A 23,888-nucleotide genomic window follows, 5' to 3' on the forward strand; every position below is an offset into this window, starting at 1 on the left:
ATTTTTCTAAGTACTAATAAATATATTTTTAAATATAGAATTTAAATTAATCACCAAAAAGATAATACAATACAATGCGATACTAACATAATATAACTAAAAATTAATACAGTATAGTATAGCATCAAACATTATACAATATTATTATAATATATTATTAATGCAATACAATATAATATAATATAATATACTTATATTAATATAATATAATATTAAGGATGGCAGGAGAGGAGGGGACTGATATCTCCATACCTATCCTTGATATTTTGCATATGTGCCCATCTTCTCCCCATCCCCGTCAGAATTGCTTGATGAAATTCATGTCCTCTCCCCGAATAATAATAAGGGATCCCCAAGAATTCTCAATCCTCAAATAATTAATACATTTTTAGTTTTTTATTTTATTTTAATTATATTAAAATAAAATTTTAATAAAAGTAGACATAAGGTGGCTGCTGGCTGCTATTGAAAATTAAAAATTAAAAATTAAATTTTATGATTTTGCTTTCACTTTTTTTTTATTAGATAAAAAGTTAAAATATTTGATGAATATCATAATAAACAAAAATTTTGTGGCTAAAAGGATCTTATCCGGCCTTTTGAATGTCCTGAACATAAATTTAAGACTATAACTAGTCAATTATACCTAAAAGTTTAATAATATAAATATTTTGATATTTGTTATTTATACTAATATTTAATATTTTATAATTTAAATTTTATTATTTATTCATTAATAATTTTAAAAAAATAAAATTAAAAATTAAAATAGAAAAATGGGGATGGAATGAGGATTCCACCTCCTCCATATCTCTTTTCTAAATAAAAAGCTTGGTGAGAAATCATCCCATCTCTTCTAGAAATAAAAAATTAAGTATAAAATTATCTCCATATATTTTTTGAATGGAAATTTTTTTTTAAAATCCCCGTCTCATGGGAATTTTTACCATCTCCATATAATATAATACAAGATAATGTGTGAAACACATTCAATAATTATTAAAGGATAAATAACAATAATCATAATAAATGAAGACACCGCAAGGCCACGGGCTTTGATGTTCTGAATTGGGTGATGCCGCTGTCCAAAGGCCATGCGATGACCTGAGATTTTGCTTTTAAAAGATACCGGACGTGGACTGCAACTGCCACTGCAAAACATAAGAAGAGAAGTTGGCAAGTTGGCAGCATTCATTATAAGGATTGGATTTGGAAATAAATAATGTTATGATTGACTTTTAAAACTTAATTTTAATCATCATTTAATTAATAATAAATGGCATGTGAAATAGTCCGATAATTGGTATTAGAAATCCTAAAAAGATTATCATGTAATTAGTGTGGCAAGAAATACCATAATCAATTCTTTTTTCTTTTCGAAAGGGTATAATAAATTCTTCCAAAACTACCCAAAAAATACATAATTTAATTAATAAATAAATAGAAATTCCAAGGTTCCTGCACTTTGATAAAACACTAAAAACCTTTAAAAAAAAACTATTATACTATATCGTGGAATACACCAAATAAGCACTCATAAATAAATATCACTTCTATGACATTTTTTTTTAATAACCGTTAGAATGTCAGGTACCAGAGTACCATGTGATTGTTGGCATATATCAACATTTGGAAAATTTTTATAAAGTTCTAATTTTTTACTATCTTCAATCTTGATATTTATAGGTATACTTCTAATGGTGAAAAGTAATTTTCCTGAGATTTTGGTAGGTGAGTACATCTCTATTTTAACAAAATGAAGAAATCATTGAAATACAAAAATAATTTTATGAAATTTCGTACTTTATTAAAATAAAAGATAACTGAAAAAATGAAAAACAAAATATACGCTAGTTATATTTGCGTCGTCATTATTTACCCTAAATTCTAAAATAAATAACAAGAATAATAATAATAATAATTACGTCATTATTTGTGTGGTTGTTATTGAGTGTATATGTTACATTAATTGTAATATAGGGGCTCCCTAATAATAATAATTGCGTCTTTCACAACATGCTTAAAATTTTACTGATGTCACCGACTTCGCAGTTCGCAGTTCACATTCACTTGTTAAAGAGTTAAAAAAATCTACTTCAAATTTGACTTGTGAATTCCAAGTCTTCCCCTCTCCCTCGTCACGCGCCAACATTCCTTCTCAAACTCACAAGCAATTGGAACTTTCTCTTTTTCTAAAACCCCGAGTCTTCAGTCCACTCAACCCGGTGACTGACTCATTGTTTCTCTCAAAAAATAATGAACCCCGAGTCCTTCACGCTCCCACGCGCCACCGTCACCGATTACCGGCTGCTGAAGGAGGCGATGCTAACCTCCCTCCCGTCTCCCGAGATGGAAGACGCAGTTTTCTACGTGGAGAACATCATCAACTACAACTTCAAAAACAAACGCCTCCTCGAAGAAGCCTTGACGCACTCCTCGTACACCGATTCGACGTCGTATCAGCGGCTCGAGTTCATTGGCGATGCCGCCTTGGGCTTGGCCTTGAGTAATTATGTGTTCTTGGCTTACCCTCAGTTGGATCCTGGACAGCTGTCGCTTCTACGCGCCGCCAATATTAGTACCGAGAAATTAGCGCGCGTGGCCGTCAAGCACGGATTTTATAAGTTCGTCAGACACAGTGCTGCTGCTCTTGATGATAAGGTATAGTCTTAAGTTTGATTTATTGAATTACTTATCTCTTTTTTTTAATTTGGAAATATTAGTGCAGAGCTTTAAAGTTTCTTATGATCCAATGTCTACAGGTTAGGGAGTTTGCCGAAGCAGTGAGCCAAGAAGATAATACGGCTGTGTATGGTGGATCAATAAAAGCACCAAAGGTTCTTGCCGATATTGTTGAATCCATAGCGGCTGCAATTTACGTAGACATTGATTTTGATCTCCAAAAGCTCTGGATGGTCCGTTAGCTAATTTAAATCATCTCTCAACAGCACACTAATACATAATCTTTCTGACTTTTTTTTTTTAGAATTCTATAGTTTTGACTAAAGATAATTGCTTTTGAATGTTTTCTAGATCTTTAGGGGTCTTTTAGAGCCAATTGTAACCCTTGAAGAATTACAGCAACAGCCCCAACCAGTTACACTATTGTTTAAGTTATGTCAGAAAAATGGAAAGCAAGTTGATATCAAGCACTGGAGAAAGAACAGAAAAAATATTGCCAGTGTATACGTGGACGGCAGTTTTGTAGCCTCGGCTTCTTCCGAGCAGAAGGAAATTGCTAAGCTTAATGCTGCAAGGGAAGCTTTGGAAAAGTTAGCACAATCAATGCCAGTTAATTGTGATGTCTGTGAAATTTTTGATGATATTGATGAGAAGTTTGAGATTGAAGCAGCCAAACAGAAATTGCATGAACTCTGCGGAAAGAAGAAGTGGCCCAAACCAAGTTACAAGTATGAACCCATGACCTATTAGTAATTAAATTATAATTTTAGTTAGACTTCATGGAAAATCTTGCGTTTTAACTTTAATCCTTCTTTTACAGATAAATTTGCATCTTCAATTCTGCTGTGAACATATGCATATGATGATGCCTGCATACAGTAGTTTTATCTCATGACATTTTATACCAACATAAATTTGTGAGTGGGTCTTATGGATACTGTATGTTTGAATTCACAAATATTGTGTTATATGCTGATATCAGTATCTTTTAGCTTGTATCAGAATCATTTACATTTGATGTGTTCTTTTAGTTACTTAAACAATGCAGTCCAGCAGTTTAATTCTTCAGTCCATCAGTGACATTATGTCATGCTGTATTCATTTATTTGAATTGACTAAGTTTGTCTGAATTCTGAATTAATAAGTCACATATACTTGCTCGTCTTCTTTCATATAACAGTTTCATGCCCTGCATCTTTCTTAGCCTTCCCACCCTTCCATCTAAGATGTATAACCCCTTTTCATCCTTCCTTGAATTTGTAGGATTGAGAAAGATGAGGGTCCTTCACATGATAAGAAATTTATGTCTGCAGTTCAGATTGCAACTACAGATGGTGTGCTTTTTATCACGGGAGATGAAAAATCAAGAGTAAAGGATGCAGAGAATTCTGCCGCTTCCATGATGCTTCGTGCCTTGCGTGAATCCACTTATCTCTGCTAAATGCATGAATGGAATTAGAAACCACTATCATCTGACTGAACTGTCGTTTGACTACATAATACCACCGGCAAGTCCAGTTCTGAAATATATTAATACTTGTATTCACCATTGAGCTTGATGTACCTGTAACAGCATTGAATCGCCTGTAATTTTAGTTGGCTTCAATCCATTAACAACTTGAGATTGCTGGGAAAACATGGTGTTTTTCCTCCATGATAATTATTGTTCTGTACAGATTTTTCCTATTATTGACCTACATAACTGAAAAAACAAAAGGAAGTTGTGTCTTATTGCCAGTAACATCGCTTGCGATTTCCAAGACCAAATGTGGACGCATAAATGTTTTGTGAACTGTAGCTAAATCTGTGAGATGGTTTCATTGCCTTTTAAGTCTACACATATTATTCATTTCTTTCTATTTACTGAATCTGATTACAAATATCATTTCTGATCTTGCAATTCCTCAATTTAGAGGACTAGACCGTCCAATAAGTTCCTTTGCTTGAACAACGGTTTCCTTGAACCTCTTTACATTGATCTTCAAATTCTGGGCATCAATATACACAGCTCTAGCAGCGTAATAGCCCTTAGCGAATACACTTGCTGGATCAGTAATAACTGGATGATCCCTTCCATAAGTCTGCATGAGAGAGCTCTCCTCTGGTTCGATCTTGTACTCCAAGTATTGCACGCCCATTTCTTTTGTCGGTGCACCGTAGTAATTAGTCGAAGCCCACTCCAGCCCCAATGGCACCACCTGCACCATCACTGCTCCATCAGGCAAGAACACTTGGTTTGTCAGGCCAGCACCGTGAGCTCCGACCAGAACGCTGCACGAGTTCACCAGTGCAGCAAACTTGTTCAAATTTGACATCCTGTTAGGCCTCGTCACAACAACTTCAAATCCTAACTCCTCCATCATGACCACTATTTCATTTTCATTCGAAACCACTCGCGATTTCTTACGAGATATTAGGATTAGTATTGGCTTTTCTCTCTTTATCTCGGAGACATTCTTGATTTTCAGATTGTAGGATTCTCTAAGGAAGTGCTTGAAGTCAAACGCAGAGTACCCTCCGGGAATATCGGTGGCGTTGAGGGCTAACTTGCCATGGTACACAAGTCCTATGACTGCTCCTGGAAAACAGTGAACGGCGTTACCATTTGCAGCTGGATTTATGGCTTCATAATGGGACAAATGGGTTAGAACTTTGCTGTATTTACTCACCCACCAGGGCTTGTAATCAGTAATGAGAAATTTCAGACGGGATCGGAAGTGGCGGGTGGTGATGAATAAAGGAATGATAACTTCATTTATTTCATGGAATACGTTTCCTGTGAAACCACCGGAGGAGAAAACAACTGCCGGGGCATCATGAGTGATACGACATGCAGGGGCGTTTACGTCTCCATTGACTATCTTCACTGGTGAAACTCTACTCATTGCAGTCCCATCATCCCTATTTGCATACGGTTTAAGTGTCCGATTTACGTAGGATTGAGAGGAGGGTACGTAAATTGTTAATCCACTGTTGTCAATTCTAACCGGTTTGTTTACCAGACACAGTTCAGAGTGAAGGTCAGTGTGGCAAGAGAAGCCTGTTGTGTCAAGCTTTATACGATCTTCACCTGTACGCAGATTGAAAGATTTTATTACATTGGTTATTAAATAAATAGCTTTACCATAATTGATTTCACCTACTATATTTTTTTTTTCCAAACATATTTGTACATGAAAGCAAGTTGAGACTGCCAGTGAATTTATATAAGAATACCAGAGCCCAGAGATGAAGAAAGAACCTCTCACAAGTCTTCTTAACAGAAGCTTCACGGACTCATTGATTTCAATGGTTCTATCAGCCTTTTTGTTGTGGATACCTCTCCAATCTGATAACTTTTGCTTCCCTTCAAAATGAAACAGCTCTAGTTAGCCTAGGTAATGAACCAAAGACTCAAAATCTCCGTATCTAATTTTGCCAGGTTTTTTAAGGAAATTACATGACTCAAAAGGTGTCAAATTTGATGTGAAGAGAGCAGCATAAAGACATGTAAGAATAAAAAGAAAAACGAATGATGTTGCACCAAGCGCCATCTTCTTTTGCTCCTTTCCCATTCCTTGTTCTCTATAACTATTTTAGACTTGTATAATGGAGGAGAATTCCACCACACTTAAGCGAAAATAATCATCAGTTGGTGAGTCTATTTGTTTCGATAGCTTGCATCTGTTAATGGTATTCTTTTAATGTATTTGACCATGGAAAGGGACAACTTAGCTATATGCAGAATCATTCTGTGGGTAAGTTCTTCTACAGCTTCAGTTTTTATGTATTAATTTCTCAGGAGTTGTTAGTATTTGATTCTTAATTGCTTGTTTATTCAATCAAGTTATCATTAGCCATCGTTTACTTCTTCTGGCAAGCCTATGGGCTATAAAGACATTTTCTAAGTTTCTCTGACTGCTCATGAGTTTATATTGCTCATCTTCCTTCATTAAAAAAATCACACCTTTCTTGCTAGAAATTCATTATCTTAGTCTTCCCCTACTTTCATCTTTCTCTATGAGACATTTAATTATTGATTCTCTTCTCTTTCCTAGAAATTGCAGAAGTGAGAAAGATGAGGGTCCTACATACCTTCAGTACAAGGTGCAACTCCAAATCGTCTGCTTTGTATGATGTAAGTAGTCGTGTTCCTTGTTTATGATTGTGCTGGATAATCCTCTCATGATATCATAGTATACCCCTATTGTGTAGGATTTCATTGCAAAATTGTCATCAATAGGAGATATGGTAAGAATCATTAAGTTGGCCTACAAGTAATTGTGTCTGTAATGGTTGGTTTTTTTACTTGAGATAGGAATAAAGCCCTGTAATAATGCCTACTATATACTTGGGAAAAAATGATGATATGCATGCTGTAGATGATTGCATGGGACATTTTTTGCTATATGTATTACTTAACTGCTCATCAAATTACAAGTATCATTTTCGAAACTGCAATTCCTCAGTCCAGAGGACTTGACATTCTAATATGTTCCATTGCTTGAACAATTGTCTGCCTGAACCTTGTTAAATTGATCTTCAAATTCTGAGCATCAATATACACAGCCCTTGCAGCAAAGTAGTCCTTTGCGAATAATGATGCTGGATCAGTAATGATAGGATCATCCCGACTGTAAGTCTCACTGAGAGTGCTCTCCTCTGGTTCAGTCTTGTACTCCAAGTATTGCACACCCATTTCTCTTGCCGGTACACCAAAATAGTAAGTTGAACCCCACTCCAGCCCCAGTGGCACAACCTGCACCATCACTGCCCCTGCGGGCAAGAACAGCTCAGTTGTTAGACCAGCACCATGTGCTCCAACCAGTACACTACATGAGTTCACCACCTCAGTAAATTTGTTCAAATTTGACATCCTATTAGGCCTTGTCACAACAACTTGGAATCCCAATTCCTCGATCATAACCACCATTTCATCTTCATTTAGGAACTTTCTTGAATTACCACGAGATATGAAAATTAGAACTGGTTTTTCTCTCTGTATCTCGGAAACATTCTTGATTTTCAGACTATATGCTTCTCTTAGGAACCGCTTAAAGTCCACCATTGAGTACCCTCCCGGAATATCGGTGCTGTTGAGAGATAAAAAGCCATGGTACTTGAGCCCTATAACAGCTGCGGGAAAGCAGTGAACATTGCCATCTGCTGCTGGATTTATAACCTCGTAACGAGTCAGAAGCGAGAGAATGTTGCTGTATTTACTCACCCACCAGGGTTTATAGTCTATGATCACAAACTTGACTTGGGAGCGGAAATGGCGGCTGGTGATGAATAAAGGGATGATAAGTTCATTGAATTCATGAAATTGGTTTCCTGCAAAGCCACCAGTAGAAAAAACCACAGCGGGAACATCATGAATGAAATGACAAGCAGGTAAATGATCAGCATCTCCATTAACTATTTGTACTGGTGTAACATAGTCCAGTGCAAGTTTCGAAGGATATGGTCTAATCACTCGTTTAACTTGGGATTGAGAGGATTCAATGTAAACTGTTAATGAATTGTTGGCAATCCTAACTGGTCCGTTTGCAACACACACTTCAGAGTTAATATCGGTGTCGCAAGTGAAGCCTGTTGTGTCAAGCTGGATCCTGTTTTCACCTGCACATGCATTGAAACATTTTCATAGACCATATCCATCTATCTGCATTTTTCATTAATACTGCTTATTGTATTATTAGAATGCTAGAGATGAAAGAAGAAAGAACCTCTCACAAGTCTCCTTAACAGGAACTCTAAAGAATCACTTATTTCAATGGCTTTGGCATCCTTTTTGCTGCTGGAATTGCATCTGAAATTTAACAACTGCTGCTTCCCTTCATAATTTAATCACTTTATTCAGTCAACTTAATTAACAATAAGCTTAAACTAATCACCAAACTTAATTTGTTCACATTTTCTTTTTAATGCTAAATGTAATGAAAATGATACTTACATGACTCAAATGGTGTGACATCTGAGGCAAAAAATACAGCAAAAAGCCAGGCAAGAAGAAGTAGGAAAGCTACTGAAGTTGCAGTAAGCACTAGCCTGTTTTTCTCCTTCCCCATTTCTGATTATTATGTAAAATTATTCCAAATATTTTGTATTATAAATAATTGAAATTAAAGAAGACAATATCAATCATGCAATTAGTTCCTCTGTTGGCGTGTCTATTCTTTTAAACAGTCTGGATATCTTTCATCAATTTGTTAGCCACCTTTATATTCCTGTTATACTTTAATGATGCATCAGAAAGTTGATGGAGACACCTTAGCTGTATTGCTGAATCGTTTCTTTGGGTGAGATCTGCTAGCATAATAATTTATAATTTTCTCTTGGGTCGTTTGTTAATGAGCAATTGATTTTTAATTGGTCCATGATTGGATCAACTTATGAGCAGCCATTATTTACTTCAGCTGCCAAGCTTATGGGCTACATTACAAAATCAATTTCCAATTAATTATTATTATTTATTATTTTATTTTTTCAATAAGCTTGTTATATATATATAATATATAAACTTAATATGCTAATTTAATCAATTTAAGCACAATCCTGATGCTTGAGATTATCAAGGTTCATAGTTTTCAATAAAATAATCGGATTAGATTATTAATAAATCAGTATTGGTTGGTAAGGGGTCAAAGTACAACTTTTCGTGTTCATTTCTGTCCGTGATCTGGCAGTAGTTGAGTTTTATGTATATCTAATAACTACCAGAATGATAATGCAAATCTGGGAAATTAGTGAATGTATTAAGAAATATGATCCTATTTATCGGTATAATTTACATTATAACTCCATTACAAATAAGTTTCTCCAAGTCCCCATGTTTCAAGATTATTTAGAAACAGTATATAAATACTTGGTAATTGCACAAATACCCATATCTATATAAATCTAGGAGTGAAATTCTGTTCATTTGTACAAAGTATTTTGGTGGCTTTTTACGCCATTGTTTTAAACAGTCTAGTTCTGGGCATTGAAAGGATCTAAATTTATGATATGTACAAAAGATTTCACAAGTACAGGACATATTTTGTCATAGGATTAGGAGCCACAAATGTGGGAAAACAAAAGGGCTTGTGAGGGCTCAATCTAATCATGAATCATTTCATGTAGTCTGGTCGAAGGCCTAAAGAAAAGTTCACCAAAGGATTAGAGGCCCCAAACACACTTACTCTGGGCCGAGATGATGCTTTGTTTTTAATTATGAGTGCTTTTATTGGCATCCCATCATTATCTTATGAAATCCCTTCTTGGCACCCCTACACTATCTTGTAAAATCCCTTATTCTAGCAATTATAGTAAAAAATCTGAAGGAAATTTTATAAAAATAACTCAAAAACTTTTATAATATTCACATTTAACCCTCCAAACTTTTTCCTATCAACACTAGTCAAAAACCTCTGAAGTATTGAAAATACCTCTCTCATTCTCACCAAACTTCCTCTCTCTCTCTCTCTCTCTCTCTCTCTCTCTCTAACCAATGATTTCTCTCACAAGGTGATCACTCATCGCCTACGGCTTCCCGAAGTCCATCCTTGGTAGCCAACATCACCAAAATTTCAGTCAAGATCTGAAATCAAAAGTTGGTTCAAAAACCCTTGATTTTGAAGCATGTTCTATTTTCTATTTTTCTTTTATGTTATGGTTTTCTTGTTGGTGAGTGAAGATTGAAGTGTTTGTGATGTTGATGGCATGGGTGAAGTTGTTGGTGTGGTGCATGGGTGAAGATTGAAGTTGGTGTGGGCTTGGTGCTGGGAGGCTTCGCACCTGATCGCCTGTCGCACCTTATTTGCGCGACAAGTGTGCTCCTGTCACACCAAGTTACATTTTTTTTTAACGTGAAGTTGGTGTGACAGGCAACTCGTCGCACTAAATTTTTGCGACTACTGCCTGTCGCAGTAAAAGACAGTTTCGATACAACTTACTCTTGGTGCGACAGGTTGCCTGTAGCACAAATTTAGCGGGACAGGCGCGTACAATTGCACTGAAACTCTCTTGTCACACAAAATCAAGTTGACAAAACACCTCTTAACACTCAGTGATGTAAAAACAAAGTATAAACAATCTACGAAACATTTCATCAAACACTTAATACGCAATATTTTTACAAAACTAATTTCCTTTTAATTAGTTTTCAATTAACTTACCTGGGTTTTGGGCTATATTTCACTTTCTTATAATCGTATCAGATTAGTGTTGGATCCGGATGGATTCGGTTGTATTTGATCGGAATTTACTTTTATCGTTCACCGTCGTCGTTTGGCGTTGCTATTTGCTGGTGATGATTCAAGAATGAAAGGCTGTGTTTGGTTTGATAAAGAGGAAGAAGAAAAGTTACGTTTGGTTTGATAGAAAATGGTAATTTGGGGAAGAAACCTTGTGTTTGACTAATTATGATAGGAAAAACTTTAAAAGACCAATTGTAAAAATTACAAAAGATTTTGAGTTATTTTTATAAATTTTCCAAATATAAATCTAAATAGACCTCTATGTTTTTCTTTAAAAAGAAAAAGAAAAAGAAAAAAAAAGAATCAAGTTTTCTCTATCGCAAAATTCTTTACCCACACATAAGCATTATATACTTTTTAACCATAGGAACTCTTATTTGGAAGAAGGGCATTTTTTAAATTAAATGTGAGTGTCAATAGTAATAGTGAATTTTTCAGTATTATTTTATGGTTAGTCATCATTAACTCTTAATTATTCATAATCTTAAGCCAGATTGTGTCCAATAATTAATAATGATTAACCATATCTGTTAAACTTTAAAGAGAAAATAGGAAATAGGAAAAGTCATAACGAGTCAATGATATAATATGCCTCGCATGTGTTCCAAAAATTTTAGAGCAAAGTAGACCATGAATCAATTCTTGAGCTTTAAAATGGCTGTCTCTATATGAAAATGCCAGAAGAATATCAATGGGGAACCATGAAAAAGCAAGATAAGGATCTACGCAAGGAGCAGCCTCCAATGGACCCCCCAACAGGCCAACACCACAAGACCCAACATGGAATTCTGATTTGAAATAAATAAGAAAATATTTCGATTATTTCTCTGTCAATCACTTCCAACCACACACAGTTATTACAAACGAAACAGGGGATCGACTTTATAACAAGAAGGAAAGACCCAAAAAAAAAAAAAAATCAAATCTAAGAAAACAAAATATGCTATTTGAACAAAAAAGACATTCCAGGCAAGAGCTAATGGGATATTCCTTTAGTTAACGAAATGACCCCGATGCATATTGTTAAGGATATATAATATCTCACTTTAGTTGATAATGACTTGTGCTAAGTATTTAAAATTTAGACGCCTTTTATTTATGAACTAATTTTTTAGTATGAGTTCTACTCTTTTTTTTTTTTCATTATTAAACTCATGCATGAGTACCGCCCACATTACAATTCAGAATATGTGATTAGGAATATTACCCTACGTCAATAGAGAGTGAATTTTGAGCAATCCATAACTCATAAGTTTGCTTTTATGTATGCGTTGCATCTATGAGTTTCTATAATCTATACACATATGGAAAGTGTCAAGGAGATAAACCTCAACTCAAGCCTTTTTTTTTTTTTTTTTTAACTTTGAATTTGTGTCGTAGTTAGGGTTCTATGTACACTTTGAGATCCAATAATATAAATATTGACTCCAATATATGATTCCTCCAAGAAATGAACAAACCTTCCATTTTGTTGATATGTATCCAAGTTACCATATGGATCGACCGTGAATAAATCAATAAAAAGAAAGTAAGTGAAACCGTATACTATAAATTACTTAGATGGTGTTGCTTGTGAGATGGAAAAAATATTACGTGTTCGATGTATCTCTTGATCTGTTCTAATTTTGCGAAGTTAAAGCTCTTGAATATGGCTTTTAATTTGTTGGCAAAGGGGAATGTATGATACCCAATTTGGTGTCTTTGAAAGTGAAAAGTTTCACTTGTTGGTGATGAAATATGAGTTAAGCATTTTTTTTTCTTTTATCGAATAATTCTGACTCCTCTAACAAAAGCAAAACACGACTAAAATCTGATTCTTTTTTTTTTTTTCTCCTGTTTCTTTAGATAAGGTATTTGGTATACAGAATTGAACATGATGTTCTATATTAAAAAAAAAAAAAGAAAAAAAAGATGTTGTCGGTTTCTGTCTACTTGCATCAAATTGTTTTCGAATTGTCAATTATATCACTTCATTCATATTCAAAAATAAAAAATTCAGTGGTTTTTAGGAATTCTTTACACCATGTGTATAAAGCTTGGAGTAATGATACAGTCACAAACTCTTGTACAAACTTATTTTGTACAAACTGACATGGCATTAATTCATTGGTTGAATGAAAATATAAATTAATAAAAATAAATCATGTGGGCCAAGTGATATTTAATTGAGTAATGATATAGCCACAAACTCTTGTACAAACTTATTTTGTACAAACTGATGTGGCATGATAAGATTAGTTGAATTAAATATCACTTGGCCCATATGATTTGTTTTTATTAATTTATATTTTCATTCAACCAATGAATTAATGCCACATCAGTTTGTACAAAATAAATTTGTACAAGAGTTTGTGGCTGTATCATTACTCTATTTAATTTAACCAATCTTATCATGCCACATCAGTTTGTACAAAATAAGTTTGTACAAGAGTTTGTGGCTGTATCATTACTCTAAAGCTTATTAAGTCCAAAATTAAAATTAAAGCTAAATGATATTTGCGAATTTCACCATGGCCAATTCTTTTACGCTTTTGTCTTCCTTTGTCATATTTGTTGCTTTCCATAATGTTGTGTGTATGTATACAAAATAAGAACGCAATGTTTGTATTCCAGCTAATAGGATTATGACGCTGCATCATCATAAATTGCCGTACGTGGTGTGGGTACAAGTGCATGGTTTTAATTGTTTTATTATTTCACTTTTACATGGTGATTTATATGAGAATTATGCAAATGTCACATAAGTTGGGATTACAAATTATATATTCTAACCTTATAATAAATGTGGCGCTAATACTCTTGTGGGCACGCATACAATCCTAATCATATATTAATTTTCAAATTAAAAAAACATAGTACTGACTTGATTTTTCTTCTATGACTATTTTCTCCGAGTAACAATATCTATATATATATATATATATATATATATATATATATATATATATATATGAGGGTGGAAAACTGCTAGGCCCATAATGTAAATTTCAGTACACTCATCTAACAATAATGAGTTTTTGTGATCATAAATGAACGTAGAACAAAAGCAAATTAAGATATGAATATATATATATATAACATTTATCAATGTATATTACAGCGTTTCAGAACAGAGAGCTACAACTCATCTTGTTTGATGACACTTCCATGTCAAATATCACATGAAGTGTCTAAACTGCTAGCTTATATATACAACTATAGCTAGACTAACATATCATCCGCTATATAAAGAAGCAGCACTAGTTCTTGACAGCTAAAAGACAATGTACCCAATAAACTAATTAAGGGATCAAGAAGCATTAAAGAAATGGCTTATGATTCCCCCCCCAATAATCTGATAATTAAATCATAATAACCCCAGAACCAATGATCCTAAATACAAACTGATAGCTTTTATTTTTTTAATATATATGCTTAAAATGCTTTCTGATAGAAGCCATCAATCCTCTTCCAAGAGTCTTCCCTTTGCATCTTCAACTGCTTGTAAAAATTCCCGATAAACATCTCAGCTTTAGTAAACAGCTCTTGCCCACTTAGCCCTCCAACTTCTTCTTCTTCCTTCTCTTCATATAGCCCATCACCAAATACTTGATGATCATCTGCCGTTTCGGTCTCTCCACTTCCAATGAAGAAAAGGCTCGGCGTCGACGGACACTTCTTCAGTTTGTTAACCTTGACAGCACCAGAGATCTTCTCAGAGACAGACTTTTCGACAGCTTTCACCTTCTTTATTTCACTGTTTGGAGGAGAAGCACCAGCTTTTGTAGCCTCATCATCAGTAGAGGCTCCTTGAGCATTCTTGTGATCTTCTGGAGGCTTGGAGGGACCTGACGAGAGAAGGCCAGCTTCGGCTCCAAGAGCTATAATGAGAATATTGAAGACAAAGTATAGATAGGTTGGCCTTAATGAGGAGGACAAGAGTGGTGTTATGATTAACAGTGAAGCTAATAGAGAAAGCATTAGGATTTGGGACTTCTTGAACACACCACTGTTCATGGCTTCAATTCAGCTGAGTTGAGTGAGTGAAAATGATGATGGGATTTTGAACAAATTTGAAGAATGATATTGAGATGTATAATTAGAAGTGTTTGGTGGTAGTAGAGATCAAGCGGAGGCTTCTGGGAATATTTATAGAGGAATTTGTATATTACCTGCATGGATACTATTATTAAAAAAAAAAAAAAAAGAGTAAAGAAAAAGAAAAAAGTACAAAAGACATCTGTAATGTCAAAGTTTTTATATATCATGAGAGGCGCCCTGATTATGTTTGATAATTTTTAATCCTTAATTATAATCATATTATGTACGACACATTTCCATTTGGGATTATAAAGTAGAGGTTGATAGTTGATAACGTAGTAGATATGAATTTAAATTCTATAAAGATTTAGTTGGGTTAATTTTTTTAAAATCTTATGTTATGTATATATTTATAAGAATAGTCGATGAAGATTTAATCACATATATATTCTTATTCGCTAACTATCAATTACTATCTTATAAAAATATCAACACAAATCTCAGATTATCACTAAACCTAAATTCAGTATAAAGTTTAAGTACGTTGAGGAAATTTTAGTGATGAGATGTTCTATTGTATCACTTTTATTGTCTCAATTTGGATTAAGCTAACAAGTACTCTGATCCATAATCTTCAATACGAATGAAATTCTTATACCCTTATCTTATTAAAAAAGAGACACTCTTGCATTATCAACCCTCCAAAATCAATATCATAAGAGATAATTATAGGTTAATAGATAAATTTTCAAACCAATTAACATTAACGTTAGCAACACAGAGAGATAGAAACAAAGCATTTGCATGAAAAGAGGAGAGACAAGAAATATAGAGACGAGAACGTGCAAGGGGGAGAAGATGTAAATATGATTGGACAAGGCTTGATAAGGTCGGTGAAAGCGAGCATATTCTCCAATCTCTATTCACTTTTTTCGATTTGTTTTCTTTTATTTAATTTGTTGAACGAAGAAATGCATATTCGCCAAACTTTAGTTTGATAAGCTCTTTGCCCGATTCTTACACAAACGTGCGGTTTGGATCGCCACTACAGAATTGCCTCAAACTTCAGTTACCCTCAGTAGTGGGTCCCACATGTGGAGTTATTGTAGAATCTTTGACTTTTGACCCCACCACAGAATATGTCCGCCCAACTAGCATGTCTCACTTGTAATTATTGCGCTTGTGGTCCCCCGAGTGCGTTCTTATGGCCCGCTTTTTGACTCCTATCAGGCCTCGCTTGGGCCGGCCCATTCTGCCAGCCAGCTAACTACCCCTTACAGTAGTACTCGTGTGACTTAAAACTTCATAGTACTGGACTAAGAAAAACAAAAATATTTTTAACGAGGTTATTTACTCATCAGTTAATGAATATATATATATATATATATATATATATATATTTATCAGCAAATAAATATTTATTAATTTAAAAAATAATTTTATATTTTACTTACTCGTGACATCTTAGTACGTGTACTATTCCTTTTACTAATATTCATGTAAAAATTTTCAAAAGTCATAAATGTTATGTACATGTATGTAGATGCCCCAAAATTAATGTAAATACATAAAATTGATGTATGTTAGCTGTATTTTTCAAACTTAAATACCATATAAAAATAAAATATTTCAGATACTTAAAGTACATTAGTCGCTTGTTTTATTTTTAGGTTCAAATCATTAAATGCATGCTTTGGAAAGAGTTGAATTAAGAAAATTGAAGTTGTCCCCCCCCCCCCCCTCCCCCCAAAAAAAAGAAACTCCTTAATATTATAAGTTTAATATGTTATGTACTATTATAATTTTTTTTTTTGCATTTGATTAATTATTAATTTATATTTTTATGGGACCCTAAAATATTTGAGGGAAAAAAAGGAAATTGTTATCTTACGCGTTTAGAAAGATTATTAATTTAATATATTAACCTAAGTTAAGACCAATAAATTTTATTATTTAATTAAAAAAATTATTAATTTATCAAACAATAGCGAGGTTTATCTTTGAGAAAGTTCTTGCGGGCGCAAACAAAGAGGGCATTTCAAGGCAATAATCAACATCAATTTGCTTTTTCAATTCCTAGGAGAATTTTAATTTTATGATCCCCCAGGAAAAGTGGAATAACAAAAATGTGAAAAGTTATTTGGATTTTCGGCAAATATTTAATCCATATCAACCCTTTTTCAAATCTGTGTGTTCAAGTTTATCCATGCTTTGCCCCACCTTTTTTTTTTTTCTTTTTCCCCTCAGCAAATTGAACGATTACATAATCATCTTCATCTCCATTGGCGGGTATGCATTGGAGAATCTTTTCACCAAGTCTTTTCTGACTGCATTTACTTTCCTACGTGGGTCAGATAACTCGATTAAATTCTCAAAGTAGCAAAAGAAATGTTCAACACGCACACTAATCTTTTGATTACAAACTTAATATGGGAATTATTCCCTGTCCATGTGACAACTAATCACCATTGTATTTTTGGTTATAATTGGCCATTTTTCGGGCCTTTTCTTTCTTCTTTCTTTTTCCTTTCAAAATCTGTCAGCTTATGTGCAAATTGCCATGAAGTGATGCCAACTAGGCTCCGTAGATACACCAGCTGGAAAGCTCGACCTACGCTCCGCTTGCTATGATGTATGACAAGAATCAAAGGTCGAGTTCCATTATTAGACAAGATTTTATTCTCCCTAGACGAATTGTGCCCGTAAGTTAGTATTATTTTGTCGCGGTTTGATTTTATCAAACACCCGTATTATGATGCTAGGTGGAGACACCTTATCATATGCTTCAAGCTACCATGCCTTGAATCAATATGAAAGATGAATCTATCCCACTAGGCTCATTCGAGGCAATCCAGTTGTCAGTGCAAAGAAAACCCACAAGTAGAATTTGATTTATCTGAAAGAAATGATCTTCTTTTCTGAGTTTGAACCATTGATTTGGTTGGTCTTTTTGCAAGCTGAGATTGTTATTTGAGATCCCACCAAAACAAAAAGATGGCCATTAGCTGGCTTTACTCTTTCTAGTTTTGGAGCAAATAAGCCTACTCTCAATCCCTTCACCCCTGCAAGACAAACTGGAGATGTTGCTTGTGATTTTCACCAATCCTTGAACTGGTGATCTTCGCCCTGCCTCCTACACTTAACTCCATTCATCTAATTCCACTTGGCATCAACATGATCAAATGGGCTGCAAGATCAAAGTCATAGTGCAGACAATTTCAATGCAGTCGATCGATCGTTAAAATTTGATAATCAACTTAGTTCCTTTGTAATAAGACAAAGTCCTTAGTTAAACACATATTGTTAAATGATCGCTTAAAAGGAGAGGTATTACAAGACCAAGAAACATATTACTTTGGGAGCTATCAATCTAGTACATATTCACAAAATGCACATATGACCAATTTCATACTCTAATGACAACCATGATATCTACATTTGGCTTACATCTTTGTTTAGTCTTTTTCTTGCATTGCTTTATAGGTCATCAAAAACTTGATAACAAAAGAAGCACGGAACCTCAAGACATTAAAAGAATAATGTGGCATTCTAGCTATGGTGGATCTTGGACCTGTCTATCAGTGTTTTGCTGAGTGGAGTGAAGATATATACTCAGATCATCTAAACTGGGGCAGTCACGGATCATTAAACCATGCTCATTGGCCAAATGCAGGAGGCAAATGAAGCACAAATGGGGTGAAATATCCTTTGAAACTGCAGCTGCACAGTCAGCAGGAAATGTTGCCAATACATGTCGGAAAGATACCTTGTCCTTGCATACCTTTTGATAAAGGGAAAAGCACCGCAATGAGAAAATTGAGTTCAAGTTAGTTCAAAACCTGAAATTGAAAACATCTGCCATAGATTTTACTAAGTATTAAAATTGTTGCATGTCAGTCAACTTAAAATTCAATGAAAGTTGACCCATTCATCTTCCAAAAAAAAAAAAAAAGGAAGTTAGATAAATACAAGAAAAATATGTTTCAGAAAATGAATTTGCACCAAGTATAAAGGGAATAATGCTTACTGTTCCCGGAACTTCTGTAATTTCTTGTACATGATACCATAATGTTTCCTTTAGGACATGAATATTAACTTGCTTAGAAGACTTGTCATACTGAACCTCAATTTTTTCTACCTGAATGTGAAGACCAGAATAGTGTAAATTCCGTACACAATTTGTTCTCTGAATAACATTCAAAAACAATGTCCAGCTACAATTAGAGAAATCCACATGGATTGAGCAGCAGAAAAAGAGATATTCCTCATAATAAAACTATCTGCATTTCCAATAATTACATTTTGATTTTTAATGCTTTTAGCAGTCTGAGTGGTTAGCCGAACTGCCTCAATCCGATCTAGAAAACATCCATCACATTCATCACTTCTCAAGACAAAGATTCCTTCTCTTTTTATACTTTTCAAAACTTTCACCAACAAATTTCATTTCTCATTAAAACTTTTGTAGAACAATTTACCATTCTAGCTCCTATAATGCACATTGGAACACCTATTGACTTAACCCGGAAGGGCAGCAGCATTGACTTGATTTGAGAAAATGTTGAATAATTACAAACCTGACGTGGCTGAGATACAAGTCCATCCAAGTCTCCCAAATCATTAGGATCATATCCATCATCATATTGACCATTAACCACGCTCTCGTTATCCCACGATGGCAAAGTTCCGGCATAATCACAGTTTTGTTGCATTGCATAATTATCTGGAAAAGAATAGGAAAATAAATACACTAAAACTGATATACTCTCTCACCACCGTCACTATCAGCTACTTCTTATGATGCCATCATCATTGTCATGAGCAAGAGACACTTATACAATTCAAAAAAAGAAATCTAACCGTGTTTTCACCAAAAGAAAAAGTGATAGTCAGTAATATAGAACAAACGTCGTCAAGACCTTTGTTTCTCCTGCTACATATCAGCCCCTCAATTTTTATTTCTTTAGTCTACATCATTTGCCTATGGCATAAAAAAATGTGTTTGTTTCTTTCATTTCATCACTAAAACATTTAACTATCCTATTCCTAACATGATTTGACTCATAGGCCGTGTCACTGTAATCTCACATTTTTACACCCTGTAAGTCATAACTTGAGAATTTATTTGTATCCAATATAATCTGATGTCTGCAAAATAGCCGAATCAACTTTCCCAATATCATAAATCAGGCACTAAAAATAAAGAAATGTCAAAGAGAAAGAGCCCCGACCTGAAAGTTTTCTCCTCCACTTCCCCATACACTACAATCAATATACGTATTAATCAGAAACCACTACAACCATTGAAAATACTAAAAAGAATTTTCCAAAAAAAAGGTAAAAACATAAAAGTTGCCCATTGTCTGCGCAAGGATGGCAGCAAGAAAAAGTTGTAGCAAGTCAATTCGGGTACAAATGCTAACACATACACTCCAAGCACCAAAGTTTGGGTGTGCACAGGCCACTTGGTAATTTTTGCACAAAATTACAATTGAATTGATTCATTACACGAACAATAAAAAGCTTAAGTGAGCTTACTCTTTCTACGCTAACAAAATATCAAAACCAGTTTTTCCACATGCCACCCCACACTATTGTATTGCCAGCAATCATGCAATAAATAATTACTGCAAATAAACATGTATTACCAGTACATTAGGAAGAAGAAACAACTTGACAAGATTCTCTGGTTGATAATGACAATCTTCTGGAAGGACGTTGCTACATGAGGGTCTATTTGATGGTAGAAGAAGAGACTTGGGATTTCTCGGGGGAGCAAAAATATCAAGCATTTTTTCATCTAAAGATTTTGTGAAATCAATGTCAACTTCTGCCTGGAATTTCTTCTTCTGTTTCTTGGGATTGAATGCTGATCCACTTTCTGAAGGAGAAGTATTCTCTGAAACAACAGAAAAAGTACCAAATTAAACAGTAAACTAATAAATATCAAGGACAGATTGCATATACCAGTAATGTCAGTATTAGTCACTTCCTGCTACTACCTACCCTTAGACTTCTGATACTTCCAATGATCTGGACCTGCCCAGGCATTCCGTTTTGAAGTGAACCCCAGCCCTTGGAACAGAAACATAGTAACATCCTCAAATCTATCATTTATACCAAGTTCATCTGCACCAGAGGGGCCATTCTCCTACACAAAACAAATCACAACTCTATTTAAGAGCATTACATATCTCCTCTTTGCATTTCACAAGAAATGAAAGAGAAAATTTTAAAAGTAAAAGAAACATGTAATCTATTGGTGAAGAGTATGCAGGAATTCTAACTAAAAATGTAACAAATTCCTCATGATCGCCAGGAAAAGTAGGATGAAAACTGGAGCTCTCATTAACAACAGATGTCCCCCCTTCTTGATCATATCCCCATGCTTTATGGTTCCCAAAAGAACTATCATCCAATCCATCTTCATTACCAACAAATGTTTCTTCCTTGGTGTGACATGCATTTGCACAACCACCTAACCCATCTAACCTCAAATCAATATTCTCACCAAGACTGAATATTTGTGACCTTTGATTATCTTCATCAAATTGGCAGATGATCTCCCTGAGAGTTGGAGAAATTTCAGTCTTTGCATGCATGTCATTCACCATCTTCCCAATTAATTCTGTACAACCCATATAAATGGATATAGTTAAAAAAAAAAAAGAGAAACAACAAACAAAAATTAAAGCATGCAAACTAAAGCTTTGTGGCTAGCAAAGTCACATGCCTTTGGCAAATGAGATATCAATCATATCTGAACAATTGTTTTGGAGTGAGTATGACTCACACCTCCCTGGCACTTCTAAAGAATCAAAAAGCACCCTGCATCCTCCATATACTCCAAGATTATTCAGTAGGAGACCTCTGGCTCCACCTTCATCAAACTGTGCAGATGTCTGATGAGATAGAGGATCCACCGCAAATGCAACTGGAAACAGGATCATGAATTGAAAACTGGAAGGGGAAGGAAACCTTTTACTTGAAAGGATAATCTAAGGCTCACCTACCATCAAACTTCTTTACATTAAAAGTTTCAAAAGAAGAGTCCAGTGTTGACAGTGGTGAAATCTTCAAAAAGCACTTAAATGAGTTAGAATTCTAATTTGTTAAATTATTTAATAGACAGAAAAAATAATAATAGTAAATAAATAAATGTGAACCTTTCTCTCAAAGTCTCTCTTTGGATGAATTGCATCTGTCCTGTTGTCAACATTTTCACCTGCTGTGATGGTCTCTGTCAACGAAGAACTATGTTAGCGATTCGACCAAAGCGTAAATCCCTCAGGGAAGCAAAATGCAGCAAAGTTGAAAAGAGCAAATCCGACATTAATACCTAAATATGACAACTCAAACATGCAGTTGATTGAAAAGTAGCATTTTAAGCATTAAAGTACACTGTATGCACAAGCTTCTTTGATGGTCTGTCATTTCGGGGAAATGTAAATTCATAGTATCCTCTTGCAAAGACCCCCAACTTATATCCAGTTTTATTACATTGTTACCTTGATCGTCCTCTTGACCAGCCCGAGTGATTCCACCAAGGACCTTATACGCTTGGGCATGCACTGCATCAACCCTCACAGAGTAAATTTTCACCCCTGCCTCCAACGTACAACTTGCCTATCCGTTTAAAGAGTCATTAATACCCAAAACAAACACAAAACACACATCTCCACGAATTAATTTTTCATGAAATTGATCCAAACCTTTTGGAAATTAGTCTCTGCATCTCCAACTGTTTCAACTTTAATGATCTCACTAAGGTGGTCTATCAGCTTCAGCTCCCAAGTGTTGTTCTGGTTTATTTTCTACATTATAAAAAATGTACGTATATCAATCCAAAATGGACTATAACCTGGTGACTATTTCACACAACTAAGTGAAAGACACAGTATATAAAACGAAAAGGAAACACTTCTGCTTTCAAATTTGAGAACCTGAACTCATTTGTCATCTGGGATTCTTAAAATGTTTAAATTTTTAGAATCCAATATTTCAATATCTTTTTAATTTCGTTTCAGAGCTTTCAATTAGCGAACAAATTAACAATTACGTGGAGTCTAAGTAACAAATTAGCAGGGTATTGACTCTTTTTTTTTATTAATAAAGGAAAATTTAAAAAATATAAAAGTTTTGTTTAAGGAACATGACACGTGGCGCACTGACATTTTCACTAGCAAGCTTGATGCAGTTTTGTAACAACTCAACGATTTGCTCTTCGCTGAGGCAAGGGTCTTCAGGAAGTGGGGAGGACGAGGTGGAGGTGGCCTTGCGGCGGCGGATGGCGGCGGCGCGTGCAGCACGCGCCTGCTCACGCTCGAGTTGGTCGTTGTTGGAGCCTAAGAAGAATTGCCTTTGCCTTGTTGGAGAATGGAGTCGGTTCGACATCGTGCCCCTTTGTCTCGGGCTCAACGCCTCCGACATTTTAAGGACAAAGAAAAATAAAAATTTGAAAATGGAAGGAGTTAAACAACCGTAGCGTACGTCGAAAGAAAAGTGCGCTAAGGCGTGTTTGGGAGTTGAACAACAAGCGTAAGTTGTACTAAGGGCGTGTTTGGTTTTCTACTGTAACATCGGAACGCCATAAAATGATACCTTTCGAATGACACCTCGTAAAGTAATACACGTCTACGAGGCCAATCATGTGTGTATTTAGCTTTACGCCTACACGTCATTAACTAATGCTCAAAAATTGGTCAAAGAGTAAGGATCTGAAGTCAATTTTTTTAATTTACTTATTTATTTTTTTTGAAACTTATGTTTGAATGGTAACGATTTAGGGATATATTTGAAATTAATAAAGAACTATATATTATGTAGTTTTTAAAATTATGATGGGTTTTATATTCATGTCAATATACGGAAACATGTAGAGATGTACAAAAATATAGAACTCTCATTATAAGTGGAAATGTTCATCAGAATTCATCAGAGCCGTGTTTGATATTAAGATTGGATAGT

The 23,888-nt window shown here is 34.7% G+C and overlaps 4 protein-coding genes across 11 annotated transcripts; 1 reads left to right on the top strand and 3 right to left on the bottom strand.

Annotated features, from left to right (window-relative positions):
- Positions 1–2,111: 2,111 nt before the first annotated feature.
- LOC102617758 (ribonuclease 3-like protein 2) lies at positions 2,112–4,342 on the top strand. Its single transcript, XM_006474959.4, has 4 exons — positions 2,112–2,661; positions 2,763–2,915; positions 3,034–3,410; positions 3,946–4,342. The coding sequence occupies exons 1-4, from the start codon at positions 2,257–2,259 to the stop codon at positions 4,121–4,123; spliced, it is 1,113 nt and encodes a 370-aa protein (XP_006475022.1). The 5' UTR covers positions 2,112–2,256; the 3' UTR covers positions 4,124–4,342.
- A 244-nt stretch (positions 4,343–4,586) lies between these two features.
- LOC107176507 (alpha-1,3-arabinosyltransferase XAT3-like) lies at positions 4,587–6,461 on the bottom strand. Its single transcript, XM_015529154.3, has 3 exons — positions 6,122–6,461; positions 5,924–6,028; positions 4,587–5,752 (listed from the first exon to the last, which is right to left on the bottom strand). Exons 1-3 carry the CDS (start codon positions 6,234–6,236, stop codon positions 4,587–4,589), a joined length of 1,386 nt encoding a protein of 461 aa, XP_015384640.1. The 5' UTR covers positions 6,237–6,461.
- Positions 6,462–6,612: 151 nt separating this feature from the next.
- LOC102624595 (alpha-1,3-arabinosyltransferase XAT3-like) lies at positions 6,613–8,854 on the bottom strand. Of its 2 annotated transcripts, XM_052434327.1 has the most exons (4): positions 8,618–8,854; positions 8,391–8,498; positions 7,085–8,283; positions 6,613–6,865 (listed from the first exon to the last, which is right to left on the bottom strand). In XM_052434327.1, exons 1-3 carry the CDS (start codon positions 8,730–8,732, stop codon positions 7,127–7,129), a joined length of 1,380 nt encoding a protein of 459 aa, XP_052290287.1. In that variant the 5' UTR covers positions 8,733–8,854; the 3' UTR covers positions 6,613–6,865; positions 7,085–7,126. The 2 variants fall into 2 exon arrangements, with proteins under 2 accessions (XP_052290287.1, XP_006475129.1); XM_006475066.4 differs by lacking the exon at positions 6,613–6,865 and having other exon boundaries at positions 7,048–8,283.
- Positions 8,855–18,132: 9,278 nt separating this feature from the next.
- Positions 18,133–23,538, bottom strand: LOC102617474 (condensin complex subunit 2-like). 7 transcript variants are annotated; one of them, XM_015529125.3, is made up of 13 exons: positions 23,094–23,538; positions 22,634–22,735; positions 22,430–22,547; positions 22,088–22,161; positions 21,935–21,995; positions 21,655–21,855; positions 21,209–21,549; positions 20,928–21,072; positions 20,570–20,820; positions 20,153–20,183; positions 19,499–19,644; positions 18,949–19,107; positions 18,133–18,702 (listed from the first exon to the last, which is right to left on the bottom strand). In XM_015529125.3, exons 1-13 carry the CDS (start codon positions 23,349–23,351, stop codon positions 18,475–18,477), a joined length of 2,115 nt encoding a protein of 704 aa, XP_015384611.1. In that variant the 5' UTR covers positions 23,352–23,538; the 3' UTR covers positions 18,133–18,474. The 7 variants fall into 7 exon arrangements, 5 of the variants coding, with proteins under 5 accessions (XP_015384611.1, XP_006475021.1, XP_015384612.1 ...); XM_006474958.4 differs by having other exon boundaries at positions 18,949–19,059; positions 23,094–23,537; XM_015529126.3 differs by lacking the exon at positions 18,949–19,107 and having other exon boundaries at positions 23,094–23,537.
- Positions 23,539–23,888: the final 350 nt, after the last annotated feature.

The sequence above is a fragment of the Citrus sinensis genome, chromosome 9, assembly GCF_022201045.2.
Source record: "Citrus sinensis cultivar Valencia sweet orange chromosome 9, DVS_A1.0, whole genome shotgun sequence".
In the NCBI taxonomy this organism is placed as follows: Eukaryota; Viridiplantae; Streptophyta; class Magnoliopsida; order Sapindales; family Rutaceae; genus Citrus; species Citrus sinensis.

Bases quoted from the DNA above. Each gene is read 5' to 3' on its own strand.
- LOC102617758 (XM_006474959.4), top strand. From the start codon at position 2,257: ATGAACCCCGAGTCCTTCACGCTCCCACGCGCCACCGTCACCGATTAC. The intron at 2,916-3,033 runs GTCCGTTAGCTA...AATGTTTTCTAG, and splicing joins ATCTCCAAAAGCTCTGGATG to ATCTTTAGGGGTCTTTTAGA. The intron at 3,411-3,945 runs GTATGAACCCAT...TTGAATTTGTAG, and splicing joins TGGCCCAAACCAAGTTACAA to GATTGAGAAAGATGAGGGTC.
- LOC107176507 (XM_015529154.3), bottom strand. From the start codon at position 6,236: ATGGGAAAGGAGCAAAAGAAGATGGCGCTTGGTGCAACATCATTCGTT. The intron at 6,029-6,121 runs GTAATTTCCTTA...TTCATTTTGAAG, and splicing joins TTTGACACCTTTTGAGTCAT to GGAAGCAAAAGTTATCAGAT. The intron at 5,753-5,923 runs GTTCTTTCTTCA...ATCTGCGTACAG, and splicing joins GTTAAGAAGACTTGTGAGAG to GTGAAGATCGTATAAAGCTT.
- LOC102624595 (XM_052434327.1), bottom strand. From the start codon at position 8,732: ATGGGGAAGGAGAAAAACAGGCTAGTGCTTACTGCAACTTCAGTAGCT. The intron at 8,499-8,617 runs GTAAGTATCATT...TAAATTATGAAG, and splicing joins TGTCACACCATTTGAGTCAT to GGAAGCAGCAGTTGTTAAAT. The intron at 8,284-8,390 runs GTTCTTTCTTCT...ATGCATGTGCAG, and splicing joins GTTAAGGAGACTTGTGAGAG to GTGAAAACAGGATCCAGCTT.
- LOC102617474 (XM_015529125.3), bottom strand. From the start codon at position 23,351: ATGTCGGAGGCGTTGAGCCCGAGACAAAGGGGCACGATGTCGAACCGA. The intron at 21,073-21,208 runs GTTAGAATTCCT...TGTTTTGTGTAG, and splicing joins AGGAATTTGTTACATTTTTA to GAGAATGGCCCCTCTGGTGC. The intron at 20,821-20,927 runs GTAGGTAGTAGC...CTGTTGTTTCAG, and splicing joins GAAGTATCAGAAGTCTAAGG to AGAATACTTCTCCTTCAGAA.